This window comes from Schistocerca cancellata, chromosome 4, assembly GCF_023864275.1.
Source record: "Schistocerca cancellata isolate TAMUIC-IGC-003103 chromosome 4, iqSchCanc2.1, whole genome shotgun sequence".
Lineage (NCBI taxonomy): Eukaryota > Metazoa > Arthropoda > Insecta > Orthoptera > Acrididae > Schistocerca > Schistocerca cancellata.
This window is the reverse complement of record NC_064629.1, coordinates 570,957,414-570,983,631: the sequence shown is the minus strand read 5'-3', so window position 1 is coordinate 570,983,631 and position 26,218 is coordinate 570,957,414. Positions and strand designations below refer to the sequence as shown.

General features: G+C 41.6%; 1 protein-coding gene across 1 annotated transcript in view; it reads left to right on the top strand.

Annotated features, from left to right (window-relative positions):
* The first annotated feature begins 754 nt into the window (after positions 1 to 754).
* Positions 755 to 26,218, top strand: part of LOC126184332 (zinc finger MYM-type protein 1-like) — a 69,305-nt gene continuing 43,841 nt past the window's right edge. The window contains exons 1-2 of the mRNA XM_049926707.1: positions 755 to 863; positions 1,484 to 2,519. Of these exons, the coding sequence (XP_049782664.1) occupies positions 755 to 863; positions 1,484 to 2,519 (1,145 nt within the window). The remainder of the gene's footprint in view (positions 864 to 1,483; positions 2,520 to 26,218) is intronic.

Sequence of the window (26,218 nt, the reverse complement as noted above, 5' to 3'; positions counted from 1 at the left end):
CGATCGACAAACTACTACATGCGTACGTGGTCCCATTAAGAATGGTGAGAGTTCCATCTCGAAAATGTTGACTTATAGGGTACTAAAATGTCACCCTCTCTGTTCCCACCTCACTAGGTACAAACCTCTTCATAAACCTCAACTGGCAACACAATACAGTTGCACAACAAAACACACTCGGCAAAATTTTATTATTTCAAATAATGGTTAACAATTGTCAGACGCTAATTTAAATTAGCGTATTGTATTATGTTCCTTTTCGTTTGCTGAAGAAGTGTTCGAGGGTACTGTGTGCCCATTAATATCGCTACTTGTCTGTAGAAGTAGACAATATTCGTCATTGGAACTACTGTCAACGAACGTGATCTAGCAGGGTGTGGCGTGAGCTACCTTCATTTCCGGAACGTTCTAGACGAGTCTTGCTATGTTCTAATAGGAACATATCGCATAAATATTTCCACATCCATCGCAAGAAACCGCTCCAAACGATCGCGCGAAACTCAAAGTCGCTGGCTTGCGGTCTAATGGACACCGCGCTGTTTCATTGTGAACCAAAACCCCTCCCACCCTCACACCACTTTGATACGATTTCAGCTTCTGTTCTTTAGTCATCGCTCAGTTCGGTTCGGCATCGCATCGCGTTAAGGTTTGTGTAAATTCATTTGTGAGTTGTAAGTGGACAGTGCTGCATGATGTGGTTTGCATAGACGTTTGTGCGTTGTTAATGTAAAAGCGCAGTGTATACAGTGGCAAAATGACCGATATACGTAAGTTTTTTGTACCTCATAAGCGAATGAAAACTACAAATGAAAGTGGAGGTGTCGAAGAAGATACTGTCTATGATGAGGTATCACAGGAAAAGGGTGAGTCAAACGCAACCATCACTATTAAAAATTCCAGTAGTTGTGCTGATGGAGAAAATAAAGACGAAGCCAGTACCTCTGCTGGCTTCAAGTGCGTTGATGAAAAGGGTCAGTATTCCCGATGTCGGAAATTATATTGAAAAAAAGGATATTTACAATTGCCTAAAATATAAGATTTTATTGAATCCATCGCAACCTGAAAAAAGATATAATTTTAAGAATGACAAAGACAGCACAAAAAGAACATTTCGACCAGACTGGCTGTCATTATATCCGTGGCTGGTCTATTCTAAAGCAGTTAAAACGTGCCCTCTGCAAGTTTTGTGTGCTCTTCCGCCCACGCATAACGCATGGCAGTCATCATGGCGCATGCATAAGCCGCCCATTCACAAATTTCAAAAAGTTCCTTGAATGTTCAAAAATGCATATGAATTCCGAGTGGCATAAAGATGCAATAGAAAAGTCAAATAATTTCATTAGTATTGTGGCAAACAGAACTAAAAGTGTGGAAGAACTCGCCACCGAGAAACTTGCGAAAATAGTACAAACCAATCGTGCAAAGTTAAAATCACTTGTTTCTTGTGTATTGTGTTGTGCATTACATGACTTACCTTTAATAGGAAAAACAAATTCAAGTGCTGTATTTGATGATTTGTTACAATTTAGAGTACAGTCAGGTGACGAAACATCACGGAAACATTTTGATGGTGCGCCTAAAAATGCTACCTATGTTTCTCATAGAACCCAAAATGATTTAATTGATGTACGCGCCGAAGTACTAAGAAATGATTTGATTAATACCATCAATAACAGCGAATCATTTTCAGTTTTGGCAAACGAAACAATGGATATTGCAGGCACAGAGCAACTTTCTCTTTCTGCATGTTATTTTGACCTTGCAACTAATGTTGTCAGAGAAGACTTCCTTGGATTTACACCGTTAGCAAGGTTAGATGCAAAACATATCTCCAACACAATAATATCTACTTTACCTGCCTGTGGTTTAAATCTAGATAAAATGGTAGGACAAGGCTATGACGGATGCAGAATGATGACCGGTAAAATTGGCGGAGTACAGAAGATAATTGCTGAGAAATATCCCAAGGCTCGCTTCTATCATTGTGCTAGCCATAGACTTAATTTAGTTGTGAATGATTTGAACACCTTACCAGAGGTCAGAAATGCCATTGGTACTATCAAAGAAGGAATTTCTTTTTTCCGGGGGAGCACGCAAAGGAAAGTCCTAGTTGGGAACCTTCAAAAACTGTGTGAGACACGCTGGTCTGAGAAGCATAAGTCTATAAGGAAATTTAATGATAAGTTTTTAGAAATTGTTGAAGCATTAGCAATTTTACACAAAGAAGGAGATCGTGAAACTAGGCAGAAAGTCTGGCAACTTTACTGCACACTTACTTCTCCAACATTTGTTGTTACATTAAAAGTCATAGCAAAATATTCAGCCAAACTAGAACCTGTTACCAATATCCTACAATCAGTAAACATGAACTTGTTAGAAGTTTCAGAACACATTCAAGGAATTGTAAATATGTTATTGGATGACAGAGAAAATGCGGAAGCCGAATTTGAAATGATTATGAAAAGTGCTGAAAGCAACTATAGTGCACTAGGAATAGATGTCACTGGCATTCGACAACCGTGAGTTGTTGCACGACAAATGCATCGTTCAAATCATCCATCAGTTTCTGTCACTGAGTACTACAGAAAATCTCTCTTTATTCCATATTTGGATTCCCTAGTCCAGTCCTTGCAAGAACGGTTTTCAGAAGAAAACAAGGCATCTTTTGAGATTTTCTGCTTGCACCCAAAGGTAATGAAATCCCACAGCGACCTAGATATGAAAAGGATTATTGAAAATATCAAAAGATGTTATGGTGATCTTTTAGATAACTTCACTGAAGAAGCACGGACATGGATCAGTATGTGGAAACGCGATAAAGTAACTGAAGGAGATATTGCTGAATTAAGCCTGACTGATCTACTGGAGAAAGCCAAATTCTTGCCCGCCGTAGCTTCAGCATTGAAGATAGCCCTTAGCTTACTGGCAAACACCTGCTCTGCGGAAAGATCGTTCAGGTACTTAATTACCACAGTAACATTTTTCTGATTGTAATTACTCAATTAGAAAGACTTTGAAACAATTTCTTAAGTCAGATGAAACATTTCTTCTAATTATTTTTAAATCTTGTTTGAAATATTATCACAGTAGAGTAATTAAATAAGGTTACACTGTATGAATTAGTATAGGCCTACGTCATGTTTGTTTGCAGCATTCTCAGGTGCGTGAAAACGTGGCTAAGAACTACCATGGCAGATAATCGACTCAGTTGTTTGTGTATGGTGTCAGTTCATCGTGATAAGATAAAATCAGAGGAGGAAACCTTTATTGAAAAAGTGGTAGATAGTTAAGGGAAGGACCTGAGACGAATTCAATTTCTGTTTAAGTAATGCAGGTATGTGAGTAGTCAAGTTTTGCACATTATTAGTAACAGAACCGATTTCCACAATGGTATGCCTTCTTTTGTTCTTAATATTAATATTAAATTTACAACAGTATTTCAAACTACATTAATATGTTTGTAGCAATAAAACAGTCACATGATCCTTACAACCAAAGTTCACAAAATTTGTTAAGACATGAATCTGTTATGGGTTGTGGAAATTACTGTGCACATTTAGTTTTTACTTTACAAAATAGAAAGTAAAGCCCTGTTTTTTTTCACTTTTCAGGGGACCGGGGCAGGGGCAAGGAACGCCGCACAGGCAAAAGCGGTTGCTGCTGCGTCAGCTGTCACACTGTGGAAACGGATGGAACCTCATCACATTAACAGCCTGCACGTGTAGCTTGGCATCGAAGATCTGCCTCGCGCCGTTGGTGTCAAATGCGCCAGCAAATGCAAACAGCCGCTCCGGGCTGCTGCGAATCTGTCTGTGTTGAAACTAGACGTCAGAGTCGCGCTCTGTGTGACCGACACCCGGCAGATGGAATGAGAACTGTTCTAAATACTTAAAATGGCGACGTTTTCCTTACTTGAACAGCGTGCAATCATTCGTTTTTTGAATTTGCGTGGCGTGAAACCATTTGAAATTCATCGACAGTTGAAGGAGACATGTGGTGATGGAGTTATGGATGTGTCGAAAGTGCGTTCGTGGGTGTGACAGTTTAATGAAGGCAGAACATCGTGTGACAACAAACCGAAACAACCTCGGGCTCGCACAAGCCGGTCTGACGACATGATCGAGAAAGTGGGGAGAATTGTTTTGGGGATCGATGACTGTTGAACAGATCGCCTCCAGAGTTGGCATTTCTGTGGGTTCTGTGCACACAATCCTGCATGACGACCCCAAAATGCGAAAAGTGTCATCCAGGTGGGTGCCACGAATGCTGATGGACGACCACATGGCTGCCCATGTGGCATGTTGCCAAGCAATGTTGACACGCAACGACAGCATGAATGGGACTTTCTTTTCATCGGTTGTGACAATGTATGAGACGTGGATGCCATTTTTCAATCCAGAAACAAAGCGCCAGTCAGCTCAATGGAAGCACACAGATTCACCGCCACCAAAAATATTTCGGGTAACCGCCAGTGCTGAAAAAATGATGGTGTCTATGTTCTGGGACAGCGAGGGTGTAATCCTTATCCATTGCGTTCCAAAGGGCGCTACGGTAACAGGTGCATCCTACGAAAATGTTTTGAAGAACAAATTCCTTCCTGCACTGCACCAAAAACGTCCGGGAACGGCTGCGCGTGTGCTGTTTCACCAAGACAACGCACCCGCACATCGAGCTAATGTTAGGCAACAGTTTCTTCGTGATAACAACTTTGAAGTGAATCCTCATGCTCCCTACTCACCTGACCTGGCTCCTAGTGACTTTTGGCTTTTTCCAACAATGAAAGACACTCTCTGTGGCCTCACATTCACCAGCTGTGCTGCTATTGCCTCAGCAATTTTCCAGTGGTCAAAACAGACTCCTAAAGAAGCCTTCGCCGCTGCCATGGAATCATGGCGTCAGTGTTGTGAAAAATGTGTACGTCTGCATGGCGATTACGTCGAGAAGTAACGCCAGTTTCATCGATTTCGGGTGAGTAGTTAATTAGAAAAAAAAGTCGGAGGTCTTAGAACTTGAATGCACCTCGTACAACAACGATGCGGCCTGGCCGTTGCCGTTGCTGTTCAAGACCACAGGTTGGACTGCCAGGCCGCGCTGTTTCTGACCGGGTCTTTAAGGCCAGTTGCACTCACAGCGGATATTTTCCACCAGGTCAACTGACCGTCGCCGTTGTCAGAAGTCCAGTGTTTACACACACGGCGGTAAAATCACCGTCGCCACCGCCCAAGTCAGCAGATTAAAGGCAATGTACTTCCATCATCAAACCGATTCATTTAATTTTAATGTGTTACATAAATTATTCATTGTTTTTGAACGTACAGTTTCGTTTGAAATGAACAGACAGTAAAATCTAAGTATTGTTATTGTCTCGACCAATGAAAAGGAGAAGGAAAAACCGAATAATTTGGGATCATCAGCCAATTAATTTAAGAAGAGGGGAGGATGGAGCTTTCTAAACGTTGTTTGAAGGAAAGGATGACAAGATATTCTTCAGTTACTTCCGAATGTCGATTTTTAATAGCAGGAAAACAAGTAGTTCAGAGAGAAAAAGCTTAGGACAGGACCAAACGAAAATGGCGGCAAAATGTACAGTCTGCTAATGTATAAACAGGTTTTACTATAGTTATAATGTTAGTTTTTTATGTTCATAAATCTGGCATGGTATTAAAAGTACATCAGTATTTCTAAATTGCATACAAGGGGAAACATCTGGCTTACCATGAAACGAGACAAATGCTCTTCAGAGAACAATAGTAATTCAGTAAGCATATTAGAATGTGTAGGCCTATTCCAAAATAGAGCTGTATCACATGAAAGAATCGTCCTTAGTTAGTACACTACACAGCTGCAGAACACTATTGTTAAGTGCATAAAAGTAGCTTTCACAGTAATGTAAGTGAATTTGACCAGGTTTACATAGTTTGTAACGCCAGAAATGCATATCCTCCTATTTCCATCTATTGTACTATAATTTTTTTCCTTGTTTTGTTACCTCAAGATATGACATTTCTGTCTCTTTATATATTGTAATTGTGTTACTGTTTGTATATATATATATATATATATATATATATATATATATTTATGCATTTATGTCGGTGTATAATTGGTTGTTTTGTAAATATTATTTGTATTTTTACGCTGGGTCTTGCCTAGGGAAAACTATGCTATCGAACGAATATGTCGATAGGTCGTGTGGAGAACCAGAGTGTTTAGGATCTTTGGTAGTGTTAACTCTGCCGCGTGGAGCGCGGGCTGAGCAGAGAGAGTCTGGCTGGGGTAGTGCAGTGGAGCAGGTGTGTTGCGTGACGCTCCCGCGAGTTGCCGCGCTTTCGGGGTTTGGCCGCATGTAATTGCGCTCGACTCGCGATGATAGTTTCTGACATGGTGTTGCGGACGGGTAGCATTAGCTGGCGCACATCAAGAGCCCGTTTCGCCTGGTGACCGTGTCGAGAGGAAGACGCGCCAACATCCAGCTTCTGCAACAGCGACGGCCGACAATGAGTGACTGTCGCCACCTCCTCGATCGACGGCTTCAAACCTTCAGTCAACCAACAAGGAAGACTGGGAGCACGTAAAGTTTTAGAACTGTATGGCAGACCTCAGCTTTTCAAACTGTACCATTTTCGTAACTATAATTACAGCAACTTGGCATGAACATTTGTTGCTCATTGTCCCAATTGCATTACCAACCAGGGTCCCTTCCTTTTCCGGAATGAACCCGAGTGTCATTGAAATTCAGACGCCAGCATTAAAGTAACATCATTTCACTGCTTTAATTTCAAAGTTCAGTTAAGGTATTCATAGCTGGCTACAATATTCAGATTACACAAGCACAAATTAAGAGTGCGAGTTTTGTTACCGTATTTTAGCTTACCTGTGACTGCAGCTAAGCTTGGTACGTACTAAATTTTACTATTGTTAATTGTTCAGAATCAGTTAATTCAAGTTCAAAGTTAAATCCCTTATTTCTAAATTGCGAAGATTCAAGTAGCTTTTGAAATGATTTTTGAGGTAGTCCAAGACTAACCGTATTTTACTGAATTTCGATGTGCTTCAGAAAGAAAGCTCACTATTAACTTCAGTTACTAAATTAACTTTCGATTTTCCTGTTTTATTAATTCTTTTGCTAAATTAAGTCAGAGTGTAGCGAAATTTATTACTTCTGACAAACTTTCAGTTTTCACACTGCACGTGTCAACCTTCAGTTTCCACGCTTCTAGTGCTAAATATATGTGTAATAACCTTTCTTTTTCAATTACTATAGTAATTGTCCTTAGGACTGGCGACCGTAATTTCTCCCAAATCTCAAATATCTAATTACCACTAGTTGATTGTTAACGTAACGGACGCACATTTACTTTCTTTATTAACTTTACCCCTTTTCAAAATTAATTTCCACCAGTTTCATTAGCATTTTTCCTTTCATTTAGATGTAACCCTTTCCTCCTTCTTTACCGACAAATTAACTTCGGTGACGAATGCTTTTCCAAAATTCCCATTAGGTACACGCGGTTTCATTTTTCACTGTCATTAAGGTCGATAAGTGAGGGGGAGGTTACACGTGGCGACCTGGTGACAGGACAATCTTCGAATTTGAGGTTGTTCTGGACACGAATTTTGCATTGTGCAAATCTCGTAACAAAGTACTGGTTACGAAATGGTCGATACGTCAGCGAGAATATTAGTGTGAGGAATCCTAATTACATTTGAGATTTGACATTTATATTGAAAATTATTAAAATGAGTGAAGGCAACAATTACCAAAATTTGGTAGGCTTGGATAAGGAACAATCAGTCGAACAGTGGGAAACGCGCACCGCGGTACCCATTGTTCAGGGGCAGGCGGCTAGCATGAAAGACGCGACCGCCGAAACGCAACAAAGAGCAGAAATGGAATTCCACACTTTAGAAAATGTTTCGGAATCGGAAGTGAAAATCAAATGTGAATCCCTTGATGACGAATACGGGGGGACAATTAAAGAGGAAGCCGCTACGGAAGTAAAACCGGTAGTTTCCGGGAATTTAACTGATTTATTGAATGTTTTGATTAACGAAATCAAGAGTCAATCGGCCAAGCAAGAAGCTCAGTCTGAAAAAACTGAACGAAAGCTAGACAGTCAGAACAAAGCTATTAATGTTGTTAACAACAATGTTGGAGTTGTTAACACAAAAGTTGATAAAATCAAAGAAGATATTGTTGTGATTAATACCGAAATCGGTAATCTTAAACAGGAAATGATAGGCGTTCAGTCGGAAATTGCGAGCATAAATACTCGTTTTATTCCGAAATTAGCAGAATCGAGAAAAGTGTAGGAGAATCAGTTGCTCCGATCATCGAGAATAAGGTGACGGAACAAATTCAATTAGTGAAAAAAGAGGATCAAAAGAAGGTGGAAACTTTAAAGGCTTTAGTATCGGAAGTAGATACCAAAGTGACGAAGCAGGCTAATACCTGCGAAGAGAAAAAAAGGGAAGTAGAAACGCTTGCGACAACCACTTGCCAAGTAATTACGAGAGTGTCGGAATTAGAAAAGAAACTTGACGAAAAACAGAGCTATGTGCCAATCTATGCACATAGTTCGGAATTGTTGACGAAAGAGGAGCGGTTCGACCCCTTGAAAAAAGGCGGTATACACGCGACGGATTTCATTAAGAATTGTGAAAGAGTTTTACCCAGATCATGGACTAATGAGAGAAAAATTAATGCGATTATTGATGTGTTGGCTGGTGATGCCAAGCGTTGGGGCTTAAACCTCAACATTACGAACCTGACTTTTGACGAATTTAAAGATTTTTTTCTGGCTGAATACTGGTCATAGCAAAAACAGCAAAGTGTCTGGCGCGAATTTGTCGTATCGAGGCCTTTCGATGAAGGAGTTTTGTGAGGGCTGGATCCGCAAGTTGGAATATTTGCGTGATCGCCGCACGGAATCCGAAATAATCTGGGAACTCTACAAAAAGCTTCCAGATGATACAAAACGCTACATAGGAAGCAATTACAGGACAATCAATGATTTCCTGGAAAGAGTGGAGGACGAGGACAATTGGCGCAATAATCGCGACAGTGGTAGAGACCGTTGTAACAACAACGGGTACCACAGCAACCACAACAATGATAACCATGGGAATAATGCATACCGCAACCATGGCAGCAATAACAATAATGGTTCGGACCGTAATAACAATCGGTACAATGCAAATAATAACAGGAATGACGGAAACCAGTATCGTACTAACGTGATACGGGCTTCACAGAATAGTAATAACGCCAGAGGGTGTGATCAGCCGCCTCAGCAGCATCCGGGGACCGTATCTGCTGGGACGAGACAGGGAAACCATTAGCCGCGCCGGTGAGGGGCCGACCGGGCGTGGAGAAATTTTGGCGGCCCAATAACAGGAGAAAACCCAGGTGTCGTCGTTATGAAAATTCCGTGTGGAATATTCAACGGCGGGAGAGTGTGCCAGTGTTAGGAGAAAAGAGTGCGCCCACAAGTAGTAGATCAGCTGTATACACGGCAGTAGGAAGTACATTCACTGTCAGTGAGAACAATTTAAGTAGTGTTCCGGAAATCGATTATAAAGTGGCAGCTGTAATACCCACAGCGGAACTGGAGATTGAGTTTAAGAATGATTCGCAAGTGTTGAGAGAAGATCAGATGTCGGATAAAACGTCCGTCATCGAGCGAGGGGATGCAGAGAGGGATGAGGTCTGGTTAAGGCAGTTCGGTCGCTTATACGACGAACTAAGAGATTATAGGGGCCTGTATGGGAGAAGTGTTTATGGGGAGCGCGTGCAGGATTTTCCGCGTCTCGTCCCGCAGGAAGACAGTGTTTGTGAAATGATAGAAAGTTCTGGCCCTAACCGGCAGACTTTACCAGAAACAGTTGATGTTAATGGGGAGCACGAGCAAGATTCGTCGTGTATCGTCCCGCAGGAGTTAGATGTTGAAGTAGTAACGGAAAGTTCTGGCCCCCGGCAGACATTACCGAAAGTCGTAGTGGTAGAAGTAGCCGACCCATCCGACGCAAACCTCCAGTTTAAACATGGCGAGAGTATTAAGGAGAAAGACTACGAAAATTTTAGTGATAGCCGGACACGATTGGTAGAAAAGCACATAGATTACAGCGTGTATGAGGTTAGAGCTGACATTATACGGTCAGACGATAGCAGTGTGGGTTGCGCAGATCTAGAGGAAGTAATTGCAGATACTACTAGGCACATTTCTCCAGGTAGATTGGCAGATGAGATCAATCTGACCAAAGAGGAATCAACGAAGGTGACAATTAGTGAACTGATAGCAAAGCAACACTCACTAGTTGACGAGTTACAGGAAAAGGTTTCGTTATTGGAGGCGAAGCTACAGACTAAGCCTCAGGACAAACGTGTTGAAATTAAAACTGTATGTGAACAGAGGCTGAAAAAGCCGCCAGATAAGCCGGATTTAGGATCAAAGCCGGATGGTTTTTTCTGGAATGACCTGGATATAGACGAGGATTTACTGTGGGAAAATAAAGAAACAGTCGAGGACAAGTGTAGACAGATAGTAGTGTCTGTTAATATGCACGACCTACAACTAAACGTGTTGATTGACACCGGTGCAGAATTGAGTGCGGTATCTGGGAAAATATTTGAGTTACTGAAAGACACACCCGGCATCGTAGTTATGCCAGTAACAGGAGTGAAAACTATCGGTGCTACTGGGAAGGTCAGTAAACCGGTCACAAAACAGATTTTTGTCAACTTCGAGATATGTGGGGCACGATTTGAACAAGAGTTTGTCGTCGTGCCAGACTTGACTACGGAAGTAATTATCGGGTTAGATTGGCTATTAAAGTACCGTGCAGTGATTAATTGCGAAAGCAAAACTTTGACATGTACGTCACAAGATAAAACAATAGTAGTTAGTTTTGACGAGGCAGGAGACGGTGTGCCTAGGCAATACCAGCCTATACACATTATTAACTGGCCGGATGGTATTGATGTAGGTATGAATTTGAACTACTGTAATGTGAAGAATCTCGGTATTGACAATAATGTAGAAAGTAAATTGGAAAGTATTGTAGACGGTGTGTCAAACGTAACACACGAACAAAGACGAGGCCGACTTTCCCGTACCTATTGCCATGACAACCATAGGGCATGGGGCAAATATGTAGCAGTATTTGAGAGAATTATGAACACCTTGAGACATGAATCGACGGGATTTTCTCCAGAGGAAATCCTGTTGGATGACAGAAGTAAAAGTTTAGTGGACGAGATAATCAAATTCCCTCCACGGATTAACATTAGTATTGGTGTGAAACAAGATCGTTTGCGAGAAGTAATGAAGCTAAAAGCCGATGCTCGCATACGTCGTCATGACGCTAAAGCGCGTTTTGCTAAGTTTGCGATCGGAGACTTAGTACTTGTAAAAGCTCATGAGAAATCGAGCGAGATAGACAATGAAATCTCTAAATTTAAGTTTGTTTATAATGGACCATATAAAGTCATTGGTATACCTCACACAAATGCTTATTGCTTAGAGTATCCAAGCTCTGGAAAACGATTAGGTATACGGAATATTGTTGACTTGAAATTGTACCAACCTAGGATCGATTAATACCACACAATGGGTAATTTGTACAGTATGTAAATATAGAGTGTAAGATTTAAGAATCTGCCATGTTGCGATGCTTTTGCCTGACCTAGAGGTCATTAAAGAAGTTGTAATTAATAAGTAATTAATGTTGATTAAATTATTTAAGAGTTACTGAATATTAATCAATTTAAAAATCCAAGCTGCTAGTTTAAGTTTTCAGTTGAGTCACAGTAGATTAAGGAATGTAAATATGCTTTTGTAACTAGCTGTCAGATTTCATGAATGTGTGTTTTACTAGTCATTGCCGATGTACTTAGACGCTGTTTTAAGTTTCAGGCTAGTAATTGCGTGTGATGATGGACAGTGTTGAGTTATTCACTGTGATAGTATTGAGGGACTCCTTGAGATTACTCGGGAGTGAGTTTTTCCGAAAGAATTCAGTGAAACGGACGTTCTGGAAATGCCGTTACAAGGGCGAGAGAGATCAAGCGTGCCGCACAGGCGGGCGCAACAGGCGGGGCGAAACCGCTGTCGGCTCTTGTGCCGCTGTCGGCTCTTGTGCGCTGTCGGCATTCTTTGTACTTGCGGGTACAGAAGGCGGAATTGTTTTTCTTCCTGGACAGCTGAAAGAATTCTACTGTCAATATTTATGGTTTTTTCGATCTGCTGTATATTATTTTCTTGTTTAGCGTTAGGTGCACACTCATGACGAGAATATTAATTATGAAAAGTTTATATAAAATGTATATTCTATGTGATTCATTATTAATTTGCGTATTTTGATATACCTGTTTTTATGACCATGTACTCTGATTATTTTTGTAAATAGTATTTCATTTCTTGATACTGTTAGGAATTTTGATTTTTAGAATAGCTAAACCATTTTCTATGTTTTCTATGAATTTTAATATGTTGTCAACCTGTTTTATTTTGTGCAAGATGACAGAGTGGAATAAGATTAGGAGTGTCTCCACTCAATTATTATCGTCAAAAAATTGGTTTATGGTTAATTAGGCGAATGCTAAATTTTGTTAATGTTTTGAGCATATGCATTTCCGCTGTTTCTTTTTTGGGACATTTTCTGAGTCTGTTTACGTTACACGAACATCCACAGACAATGTGGGGCACGTGTAACGCCGGAAATGCATATCCCCCTATTTCCATCTATTGTACTATAATTTTTTTCCTTGTTTTGTTACCTCAAGATATGACATTTCTGTCTCTTTATATATTGTAATTGTGTTACTGTTTGTATATATATATATATATATATATATATATATATATATACATTTATGTCGGTGTATAATTGGTTGTTTTGTAAATATTATTTGTATTTTTACGCTGGGTCTTGCCTAGGGAAAACTATGCTATCGAACGAATACGTCGATAGGTCGTGTGGAGAACCAGAGTGTTTAGGATCTTTGGTAGTGTTAACTCTGCCGCATGGAGCACGGGCTGAGCAGAGAGAGTCTGGTTGGGGTAGTGCAGTGGAGCAGGTGTGTTGCATGACACTCCCGCGAGTTGCCGCGCTTTCGGGGTTTGGCCGCATGTAATTGCGCTTGACTCGCGATGATAGTTTCTGACATGGTGTCGCGGACGGGAAGCATTAGCTGGCGCACATCAAGAGCCCGTTTCGCCTGGTGACCGTGTCGAGAGGAAGGCGCGCCAACATCCAGCTTCTGCAACAGCGACGGCCGACAATGAGTGACTGTCGCCACCTCCTCGATCGACGGCTTCAAACCTTCAATCAACCAACAAGGAAGACTGGGAGCACGTAAAGTTTTAGAACTGTATGGCAGACCTCAGCTTTTCAAACTGTACCATTTTCGTAACTATAATTACAGCAACTTGGCATGAACATTTGTTGCTCATTGTCCCAATTGCATTACCAACCAGGGTCCCTTCCTTTTCCGGAATGAACCCAAGTGTCGTTGAAATTCAGACGCCAGCATTAAAGTAACATCATTTCACTGCTTTAATTTCAAAGTTCAGTTAAGGTATTCATAGCTGGCTACAATATTCAGATTACACAAGCACAAATTAAGAGTGCGAGTTTTCTTACCGTATTTTAGCTTACCTGTGACTGCAGCTCAGCGTGGTACGTACTAAATTTTACTATTGTTAATTGTTCAGAATCAGTTAATTCAAGTTCAAAGTTAAATCCCTTATTTCTAAATTGCGAAGATTCAAGTAGCTTTTGAAATGATTTTTGAGGTAGTCCAAGACTAACCGTATTTTACTGAATTTCGATGTGCTTCAGAAAGAAAGCTCACTATTAACTTCAGTTACTAAATTAACTTTCGATTTTCCTGTTTTATTAATTCTTTTGCTAAATTAAGTCAGAGTGTAGCGAAATTTATTACTTCTGACAAACTTTCAGTTTTCACACTGCACGTGTCAACCTTCAGTTGCCACGCTTCTAGTGCTAAATATATGTGTAATAGCCGTTCTTTTTCAGTTACTATAGTAATTGTCCTTAGGACTGGCGACCGTAATTTCTCCCAAATCTCAAATATCTAATTACCACTAGTTGATTGTTAACGTAACGGACGCACATTTACTTTCTTTATTAACTTTACCCCTTTTCAAAATTAATTTCCACCAGTTTCATTAGCATTTTTCCTTTCATTTAGATGTAACCCTTTCCTCCTTCTTTACCGACAAATTAACTTCGGTGACGAATGCTTTTCCAAAATTCCCATTAGGTACACGCGGTTTCATTTTTCACTGTCATTAAGGTCGGTAAGTGATGGGGAGGTTACAAGTTGAGTGTAGTGAACCATTTTTTTTCTAGACTGTTAATTTAAATCCAACTGCGTTCACTGCATGAGCAGTGTTTTTAAGCGCTTAAACAATTATTAGTGGTAAGAAAACAATTTATTGGCAGAATACGGTTGAGAAACATATAATCTGGGAATATATATACGAGTATATATATATATATATATATATATATATATATATATATATATATTGAAAATATTTTGCCCCTACTGAGACAACAACCTGCAGGCGCCCCTGGGCTATGGCGATCGTGTTCGCCGTCCAAAAATTTCACACCTATCTCTTTGGGGCAAAGTTCACCCTCCTGACGGACCATAAAGTCTTGGTTACACTTTTCGGACCCCACTCTCACCTTCCAGAGCGGACGACTCAACGTCTCCAGCGCTGGGCATTGTTTTTACGTAATTACGCTTACACCATCCGGTATAAGCCCACCGCCCACCATGCTAATGCGGATGCTTTGTCACGTCTCCCAGCGGGTCCCGATCCTGCCTTTGACCAACAGGAGGTCCTCTGCTTTTACATTGATTCCACCCACTGGAATGCGCTGGACAGTCTGCCTCTTATGGCTACTCACATTGCTGCGGCTACCCGCCACGACCCTGTCTTGTGACAGGTTCTCAACTACGTGGTCCATGGGTTTCCTTCCTACGTCACTTGTCAGATGCAGTCTGATTTTAGCCCCTGGCGCCACCTGTCCCACAGGCTCTCTGTGATCGATGATGTCCTTCTGTTGGCCACAGAGTCAGATGCCGATTGGGTGGTCATCCCTCCAGCATTGTAGCTTCGGGTGCTCCGTTTGTTACACCTCTGGCACTGGGGTATGTCCCGTATGAAAGTTTTGGCTTGCCGGCATGTATATTGGCCCGGCATCGATGGCAATATTGAGCGCCTGGTCCGTGGGTGCACTGTCTGTGCACATCACCAGGCGAGTCCCCTTCAGTCATTTGTACCCTGGTCTGTCCCTCGTCGACCCTGGGATTGCATCCATATCGATTTTGCGAGCCTGTTTGTGGGGTCCATGTGGTTACTCATCGCTGATGCCTACTCCAAATACCCATATGCTGTCCGAATGGCATCCACCACCACGGAGGCTACACTCATGGCCCTCGCCCAGGTTCTCGCCATCGAGGGTCACATCGGTGCAGACATCGAAAGGCTTGGAGCGCCGCCATCATAATCAGCTCTGCCCGCATGCCGCCACGGGACTTACGTCGCCGCCTCTGTCCCTACCTCTTTCAGGTATGGACCTGGTCCTCGAGTCACCATCCCCGCCCCTGGTTTATGTCTCCCCGAGGGCCTGCTGTCGGCTCTCTCCGCCTCCGGGTGGATCGGCGGCTCCCTCCTCCAACGTAGACTCTAGATTGGCTGTCATGGATACTTCGGGCATCCCTTCCTCCCCATCAATAACGGTCGATGAGCCCGGCTCCTCTTCCCACTGCCGCCCACCTCGGCACCGTGAGGGGCGTTTCTGCCCCTACGCACAAGTTTCAGGAGGGAGGCATCTAGTACCGCACGCCGCGAAATTTGAATCCCCGCCAGATGTCATGGACGTCAAAGACCCATAGAGTTCTCTGCACCATCGTGCCATAAGCTGTGGCGGCGCGCGCCTCCTGGCCCGCATTTAGAGTGAGGGCACCACAGTGGAACACGTGGTTGCAGTGGCCAATAGTGGCATCCCTGATAGAGTACTAAAGCGCCTGCTTGTTGCTCAGCCTGCCAGTCTAACCTTGCGTACGTCTCAGGACACATCGCCTCGCATTAGACAGCATATTTACTTTCGTGTTTTCTTTACGAGTGGACGTGGTTGTCTTCTTTGGTTTTCTTGACTCTGTTGTCCCGTCCTTGTTGTTGTTGTAAGGTCCTTCATTGGTCGTGTCCATCCTCTCCTGTTGTGTTGTTGTTCGTGGGCCACTCCACGGGTCCCGCCGTGTTTCCGTCACTTCAACCCCACGTCTGTTCTGGTTGCTGTTACAACAGTGCATTACTTTTTACAGGAACTGGCAAGCAAGTATGTAATGTACTGTACACCAAAATGTCCTGCCCCAAAAACTGAATTGATGTGCAAGGAAAATTTTCAAAACATGTCATCCCAAGTCAAAGATATTTATTGTTGGGCTAAGAAACTTAAACTTCTACTGAAAATGTTTTATTTGTTAGCTAATTTCAGATTATGTTGGCATTTCATTAGAAATTGTGGAAACAGTGCAAACAGGAAATAACTCGGTTGATTCTGTGAACTGTGGTTTAAACAATGACTGTTGTGCTAATTAAAGTCCAGAACAAAAACAGAGTACCTCCCAAGCCCACAGAAAACATGTACAGTATCAGTTCCCAGTGAGAACGAAAAGGCTATTAATTTTTTTAGTTGAATGAAGGAGGAACATTTATGTCTAAGCACTGTACAAGGCTGGTTTAGTTTAGTAAAATCTGAACATGAATTCTGTAAATGGAAGAAAGATTTACTCGAAGTATGAAATATGTGCCAAACTGAAACTCACAAAAGCGCAAAATAAAAACTATTCAAAAGATTTAGAACTGATCATTAGAGTCAGTGCACCATTACTGAGGGAGATCTATGAGACTGGGTGCTCACATTTGCAAGTGAGATGAACATTATTGACTTCCAGGCATTTTCAGTATTGGTAAATGGATTCAAGAAATTATATGGAAAAGGAAGTCATGTATAAAGCCAGTCAGTCACGTTTTGTGCAAAAGTACTTTATCATTTCGAGTGAAAAGAAGACAGATTAGCTCATGCACTCGATGAGTGCTATGGCATATTCATGTACAACAGTGTCAGTTATAAGTAACAGTAGCTTACTGTTCTTGCAGATTTATATCTGTCTTCAGGAGAAGCCATATTAATATCAAAAATTAAAAAAGAAAAGACTATTTACTTGCAAAAATCTTGTAACTTCCGTAGCAAAATATGGAAAAAAGACAGAGAATCATTTTCAGTGTTATATCTGTAACGTCTTCTTACCACTTGCAGAAAATAATTCATTGCTTCTGTTGGACTCTTGGCCTGGACCTAACAATACCTCTGTGTTTAGGACGACAAAAAGGCTGTAAATATAATTCAAATTCCACCTGAGACTAATAGTGGGATTCAGCCTCATGATAAAAGAAATTTTCAACAGTCTAAAGCATTTTCCAGAAAATAACTTCCATTAGATCTTTGTCATTTTAGGTTTATCAGCAGAAAAATATTGTTTTACTTCAGCCATTTCTGCATTATCAGTTTGCTTCACCACATTTTACAAATTGGACTAAGTAATGGAGCACAATATGCAGATCAGTAGCCATGACCATTTCTTACTACATTCCACTTTTGTCAAAATAAAACTAGTAATTGCCGTGAAGTATCTGAATGCATTAATTTTTCTTTTACCAGGTGTGCCTGGTGTAAGAAAATTGTTTGTTTTCATTATGCCATAGACACTTTGCCTGCTTGTGATGACTACTGGGAATAAACAAGGAACTGTTTAATTGTTAGTAAAATGTACATTATTCAAAAATTATCAGAAGATCTGTGATACAGGAATTGGTATAATATATTTAATGGCAACAAATTAAAGTCCTAATTGATGGAAGTTGTCTGTAATGTAACATCATGAACTGCCTTGATTTTCTCTCCTCTGCTAGTCACTTGTGTAACAATTACATATGCAGCGGTTTAGCTGTCGATATGAACTGCAATTTATTCAAAAAATTAATGAATTGCATTTTTTTGTATGGTTTAACTGTTTAAAATTCGTGTGTGTGCACTTTGGACTTCGCTGTACGCAGCGCTACGTCCTCCCACCATGGTTGCGTCAGCTTATTCGCCTACTTGTGCACTAGGCAGGAAGGGCTGTACAAACCACTGTTAAGTGGTTGTGCATCAAAGATGAGTAACTTTACATACCTTTTTCCTTTTTTGTAATACTTTATGTGCACCTTAGTAACTTAAATTCTGAGAGTGCATTTCTTTCCTTGTATTCTTCCTGTGCGGAAAATTTCAGTGTATGATTCGACATTTTGGGTTGGACAATTTTCTTGTGAGAACATTTAGAGCATTATGGGGAGGGCCCTCCAACCAACACAGGACTTTGAGAATCTAATGTGCCATTTGGACAAAATTTGGCATAATATCCCCCAGGATGGCATCCAACAGCTCTATCAACACCAAACCGAATAACAGCATAAGGGCCAGAGGCGACCAACGCGTTATTGACATGCTCAATTTGTGAAGCTCTTTTGTTGGATAAATCATTCAATTTTTTGAAATTGCAATCACTTGTTTGTCTGTACATGTACATTACATCTATTGATTTCCATCCCACTTGGATAATTCCTTCATGGAGCGTAATGCTTTTTTGAGTGTTTACAGATAACTTCGCAGTATGAGGCCACTTATCAGTATGACATTGCACTCTCTCTGTCCTGGATGCATATGCAGATTCGGTTGGGAAGGGTGTTACAAAGCTGTTGTATCCTCTCCTGAGGTAAGATGGTCCACAGCTGTTGTAACTGGTCCTTGATATCATGGATACTGCCACTTAGATGGTGTTGATGACTGAGCTGGTTCCACATATGTTCTATATTGGAGGGATCTGGGATTTTGCTGGACACGAGAGTACCTCAACATTACACTGCTAGTTCATAGAGACACATGTCGTGTGTGAACAAGGATTATCTTACTGGAAAATGGCACCATGATTCTGTCACATGAGGATGTAGAATGTCTGTGACATACCATTGTGCCATTACCAACAGCCACGACCTGAAGTCATACCCGATGGCTTTCAACACCGTGACGCCAGGAGTGACAGTGCTGTTCCTCTCCTAAACATTGTAAAAATGGGACCCCTCCCTATGTCACAAGCATAATCGCCAATGATGATCATTCAGGATAATGCATAACAGTGATTCATCACTAAAAACAATGTGACGCCTTTCAGTAGCAGTCTCAGCACTGCTCTAAAATAGGCCTACAGCCAATGCAGGTGCAGAAGTGATGGGGTATAATGCGCTTGGTGCACAACATGGCGACCTTACCTTGTTGTGGTCGATGTGGTTGACTGAAAACTCGACAGTAAGTATTCCTACCCTCACGTTCCCATGCAGTCCAACATCGGGCCTCTGTCCCATCTGAATGCCCCACAAATCTGGGTATTGCATGATTCCATCATAAGGCCAAGTGGAGACCCATAAGAAGGCCCCTTTGAAACGCTATCAGGTGTTGATAATACTGCCTCACATGAGTATGTGGCTTCTCCGTGTTCTTTGCAGTCATTGCTCAACATGTGACACTGTTCGTGCCCCCATGCATGCTCTACCAGGCCTGGTAACAATATTAAAAGCAAAAAACAGTAATGCACTATTGGCCATTAGCAGAAACAAGTGATGACTTCACAGTGAAAAAGTGTAGTGGTGGCTAACAGAAATGCATGGCGCTGTCAATAAGTTCAAAACAGTTGCGCGTATACTATCATCTGTTTCTGGATGCCCTCGTGAAATGTCGTGATAAAAACTCGTGATTAGCCGAATGTAGTGACCTCTATCAATGTCAATGTCAATAAAGTTTCCCCTTCCTGGGACAATGAATTTACGGTGTTCTTATTTCAATTTCCAGGAGTGTATAAACGAACCCATGGCACAGTTTGCTGCTCCTCTTTAGAGTTTATCTATTTCCTCTATAACTCCTATCTTCTAAGGGTCTCAGTCTGAGGAGCAATAATAAATCATCGCTCAGATGAGGGTTTTATAAGCGACTTCCTTTGTGAACTGGCTACACTTCGCGAGGCTTTCTACACTGAATCTGTGCGAACTCTTGTCTTTCCTACGATTGGTTTTATGTTGTCGTTGCACTTTAAATCTCTCCATATATTCCCAGATATTTAAAGTATGTGACTGTGCCCAATGGTTGTTCAGCAATCGTGTAGGCCTAATCAAAGGATACCCGTTATTTCCGCTTATCTATGCGCAATTCGTTATGTTGAGTGTCAACCGACAATCCCTTCACCAAACGTTCATTCTCTGCACATCTCCCTGTATTTCGTTACAATTTTCTAGTGTTACATCTTCTCTGTATACAACAGCATAACCACAACCTGCCCCATGGAGCCACTGACGTTATCGACTAGGTTATTTACACAAATGTTGTCGACAGTAATAGCCCTGTAAAGCCCCTATTACACGATGCGCCTAAACAGTACACCTATGCACCAACGCCCCAAGCGTGCATATCTGTAACTACAGGCTGGTGCACGTAGACCTATTACACCATCCACGAGGGATATACCTGGCGCACATGCGCAATAGACAGTGATAACGCGCGAAATGCAAACAGAACTGTCTGATCTCTTGTAAAGTCGTTCGTTATACCGAGCGAAACACAAGGGGGATCATGTGACGTATTGGTACGTCATTCATTCAAAATATTTATGTGAGTCAAGGTTCCTAGTTAATAAGAAATCTAGTTATTAAGTACTGTACTGTTATGAATTACAGACTCAACAGTTAGTTTTATATTATGACACTTGGTTACATAGGTATATGTACTTATTCAGCATTTTGCACACTGTGGACCCACTTCTTTTTGGAGCTATTGCCCTGGCTGTGACAGTAAATCTTCGAATTAGGACAGAACGACGGGGAAAAAAAATCAGACGTTGTTGACTTCGACCTTGGTTGAAAAGAACGAACAAAGGCAGTGGATTATATTCACAGTTTAGGAAAGAATTAAGACTCAAAGATCCGCGTGAATTTCGGCTCTTCGTGAAGATGGATATGGCCTGTTTCGAGAAGCTGCTGTCTATGATAGAAGATGGAGTTAGCAAGAGTGACAGTCATGAGGGAGGCTGTCGCACATTGTCGAAAGTAAGAATGAATCATATTTTTATACATTTTGTGACCATACCAGACTAGATCACTAATAAGATCCTAGTAAATGCCCTGTTACGTTGAAGGCTGGTTGTAACATTATGTTTCCTGGCTACTGGGGAATCTTTTAGGAGTCTGGCTTTTAGCCACAAAATAGCACAGCCCACCATTTCAAAAGTAGTTGTGAATATAATATGCACTGCAATTCGCAATACTTTAAAGCACCAACACTTAAGGTGCACATGCATTATTTTTCGAAGTTTGGAATATATATATATATATATATATATATATATATATATATATATATCCTCGCCATATGCCTGAATTTAGACGCTTAATGCCTCTTTGCTCCAATTCATTTCTAGCATACGAAGCAATCAATAGAAAAAATGCTTTCACAAACAGTTAGTGTAAAAGAGTCTACTGCAAAAAAGTTTTTTCTGCATTTATGAAACCTACCTACTAAAAAAATTGGAAAATCCCTAACACGAAAATCTGAAATTAGCCTCTAGTGATCTAACAATAAGCGAACAAGCAGAAAGCACCCTTCTGCGTATGCGCGAGTTATCGCTGCCCACTGCACATGCGAGGACTGACTGCAGTTTAGAACTGCTCTCTGTCCTGGTGCGAGGATAATTGTCTGCTAATTTTCGTAGTTTCTTCTATTCTACCACCAGATGGCTGTCGCGCTAGACCAGTATCGTTCGTGGTGGATCATCGTGTAATACCCACTTAACACTCCTATGAGTATGCCCGAAGCTTCTTGTACGTCTGATGATTTGTCTCCATTAAGAGACGTGTGTTCTATACTCCAGCAACTCTTCAATCCAATCACAAAGCTCTGCACGCTCGTATTTTGTTCATTAGGCAACAGTGTAGGTACTGAACGCCTTCCAGAAGTTAAGGAACATGGCGTGAACTTGAACACCGGTATCTGCTGCCTTCTGGGTCTCATGGACGAAGAGAACAAGCTGGATTTTTATAAGATCGTTGTTTGTGGCATTAATGTTGATTGTCACAAAGCAGATTTTCGGTCTTCGAAAAGTCACCATAATAAGTCAGCATAACACGTGTTTTAAAATTCTACACATGACTGAAGTCAGCGATATAGGCTTATAGTTGTTTATATTTGTTAGACGACCTTTCCTGAAAATGGCAATGACCTGCACATTTTTCAGATAATTTTGATCATGTCATTTCTATTTGGCGTAAAATAGACTGCTGCTAGTAGAGGAGCAAATTTTGTCACGTGTCAGTACTGTATTTTATTTCGAATTGTATAGTACCTCTGTCATATCTGACGCCTTTCCTCTGTTAACAATTTTAATTATTTTGTGTCATGGAGTCAGTTATCTCGGTATCTGTCATTTTGGTACTCGTGTGCCGATTGAGAAGAGAGAGTGTAGTATGACTTCCTCGGTAGAACAATTTCAGAAACCGAAAATTAGTATTTTGGCCTTCTTCCTGTCGTCCTCCCATTAGATTGACAGAAACCAAAACCTTTTGTCTTGTCCTCTCTCATTTATTTTCATTAATTTCCTTCTGAGGGGATGAAGACAGGAAGGTGATGGGGTATCTATGTCGTAAATTACTCTCTGCTCAAATAAAATCAGGTGATGGGTCTTGCTTCATTTGCTACTTTTTCTAAGATCTATTGGTGGTCATTCTGTGAGTAGTAGAAAAAACTATGTACGAGCACAGTTTGTTAGTGCAGTTTGCCTACATCAGGGGCAGGTATGCACTCAGGGGAAAACCTATTGTTCACCTTTGATTGACAGGTACTTAACCTATTGTTCTCCTTTGATTGACATGTACTTAACCTACTGTTCTGCTAAAATAATCCCTCCATTTGATTGACAGGCACTAAACCTATTGTTCCCCCACCCCTTCCCACTCCTCTCCCCCCTCAGGAAACCTCACCCCTCGCTGCTATAGGTACACTTTCAGGTCTGAGTTAGGAATAGCCCCTCTCACCTTATCAATTTGATTGACTACTTAATTAAATTGCTCAATTAATTACCCTAACCCCCTCGCCTCCCCCTTCCCATCCCTTCCACCAGAAAATGGCAGGAAGTTCAAATTCCATCAGGACAATGCAACACACCACGGCTAACTCCACTAACCTAAGAAAAATAGGTCACTTGGGCTACCCCCACTAACCTAAGTCATCCGACCGCCTCCTCTTCCTAGGAATTGGTGGGAAAAGGCCTCAGCTTGTGCTGTATAGGATGGACATAAGTCTTTATTTTGCGGGCAGTCTCTATTTAAACAATTAGAGGCAGTACCGCCATCCAGTGTGTCCACCACGAGGTCCGCAGTCCAAGTGACCTAGTACACAGTACTGTCACCAGAGGGTGCTGTCATCCCTCCCATGAAGTAATCCACGATGGCGGTCTGGATGGGGAAAAATAGTCAGAAAATTACTCACCCTGTTCTGGGCTGTTGGAGAGAGGAAAGAGTGTACTTTATTTATTTAAGAACAATTTATTTAGTGTCGGATTTGATATAGTATATTTATTACACTGATACAAAACATACCCTGATGTGCTTGAAGTCGCAGTAAATAGTCTACAGACCTGCAATCTACTCGTAAATAATGCAGCACACTGATGTGCAGAGACACAAACATGTTGCATAACCCAATGTTCAGCACTGTACTCTGGGTGTCTTAATCTAATGTTCAGCCCTTTGTCAGAAATTAACCTATTGAAACTTCCTGACAGATTAAAACTGTGTGCCGCATCGAGTCTCGAACTCGAGACCTTTGCCTTTCGGAGGCAAGTACTCTACCATCTGAGCTACTCATGCCCCGTCCTCACAGCTTTACTTCTTGCAGTATCTCTTCTCCTACCTTCCAAACTTTAAGGAAGCTCTCCTGTGAACCTTGCAGAACTAGCACTCCTGAAAGAAAGGATATTGTGGAGACATGGCTTAGCCACAGCCTGGGGGATGTTTCCAGAATGAGATTTTCACTCTGCAGCAGAGTGTGCGCTGATATGATAACATCCTTTCTTTCTGGAGTGCTAGTTCTGGAAGGTTTGCAGGAGAGCTTCTGTAAAGTTTGGAAGGTTGGAGACGAGATACTGGCAGAAGTAAAGCTGTGAGGACGGGGCGTGAGTCGTGCTTGGGTAGCTCAGATGGTAGAGCACTTGCCTGCAAAAGGCAAATGTCCCGAGTTCGAGTCTCAGTCCGGCACACAGTTTTAATCTGCCAGGAAGTTTCATATCAGAGCACACTCCGCTGCAGAGTGAAAAATCTCATTCTGGATACTTAACCTATTGTTCTGTTAAGTGGTTTTCCACATCACCTTCATTTCATTAAACTATTTTACCGCCTTTGATACCAAATTAAGTAATTAGTTATGTCCTCTGGTACACTTTTCGAATTTCACATGCTTCTAAAAGCCATTTCTAGCACATTCTTCTTTGTCATCCACCCCTTAAACTATTGTACTGCGTTTTACATAAAAATTATGCAAATTAACCTAGTGTTCTGCACTTAACCCACTGTTCTGCTCCATGTCACCCACTCATGCACACCCTCCCCTTAACTATTGTACTGCTAACACCTGTTGATATAAAGAATTTATGTAAATTAATTAAATCGATATTCTTCACATGTATGGGGTAGTTTTTCTTAATTCGCTGCATTCTACTGGTCGGTGAAATAGATGGAATATAGTTTAAACAAAAGATCACTAATAAAAAACACATTCCGCCATCCCCTGTCCACTGAACCGTACAGGACACTACCACATACGTCCCCAAGAGTCAGGATGCACCAGCGGACCCCACAAAGTGACGACAAGGCCATCAGCTGCGAAACCATGCATAGGTGTCAGTTCAGATCTCACAAGGATGAGGTGGTGGCATCTCTTTCATACATGACATCCGAGAAATACCTGGCGAAACACTTGTTCACCTAGGCACCATTTCTGGTGTGATGACGCATAGCTGCGGTGCAGGTCCAGCACCACGAGAGATGTCTGCTTAGCAGCTAAAAGGTTCGCAGTGTTATACTGACATCACATGTCTATCTAAATGACCGCCAACTTACCCTATGGGCTGCTGGCGCAAAACCTCTCTACCCATGGATACTGACGTCACAGGTCTCGCTATAGAAATCTATTCCAATGCTTCCCAGAATAACAATGAATGCTTTCCCCCTAGCGATCATAATGGGACATGCATGTGTGCTCAGCGTGGCTGATGCATCACCATGAAATGTTCATCCTGCTGTCTACATACGTCTCAGAAATGTCAAACATTCTCACTGCTAAAAGCCTTCATCATGTCTGTGCACACTTGCGAAAATACCATTAATCATAAAAGCATTCTTGGTTTTTGGACAGAGAGCACTGTCTAAGCACACATGGGGGGAAATCAGAACAATTACGCAAACAGAATTTGAAGCACTGTCCTACAGAAGAGAAAAATGGCGGGAATTTTCGGCATCCTACAGCTACTGGTCTGGAGAGTTCCTAATGCCACAGTGGCGGATGAGTGATGGCATCCCCGCCAGAGATGGATGGTCTGCTTCAACTTGTCTTTGAACACTTGCTTTCTCAGAACTTTCCATAAATACCTAGCCTCCATCTTGTTCGAATCAGTTTGTAGATGCTCCTATGCCCCAGCATGAAGGACGACTTGTGATTGAATGGAGCATTCTGATTAGCCCTTATTGAATTTCCTTGTCAAACTGCTGCTGCTGCCAGTGTGGGAGCATCATCCGACATTGTATTCTGAAGATAAGACTTTCAGCAGCAAAAGTATTTTGTACAGATCGCCATATTGCACTGACAGCTAAACTCTGCAAAAGTGTCATACATATAGTCAAATACAGAAAGACTCTTACTCAATTACACTGCTCTTCCACTGAGGACGGAAGGTTGAATATTAGAGCGTGAAACCGATCTCCAACCTGGCAATATATCACCACATACTGTGTCGATGTAATAAACATACCATTCGTATCCTGCG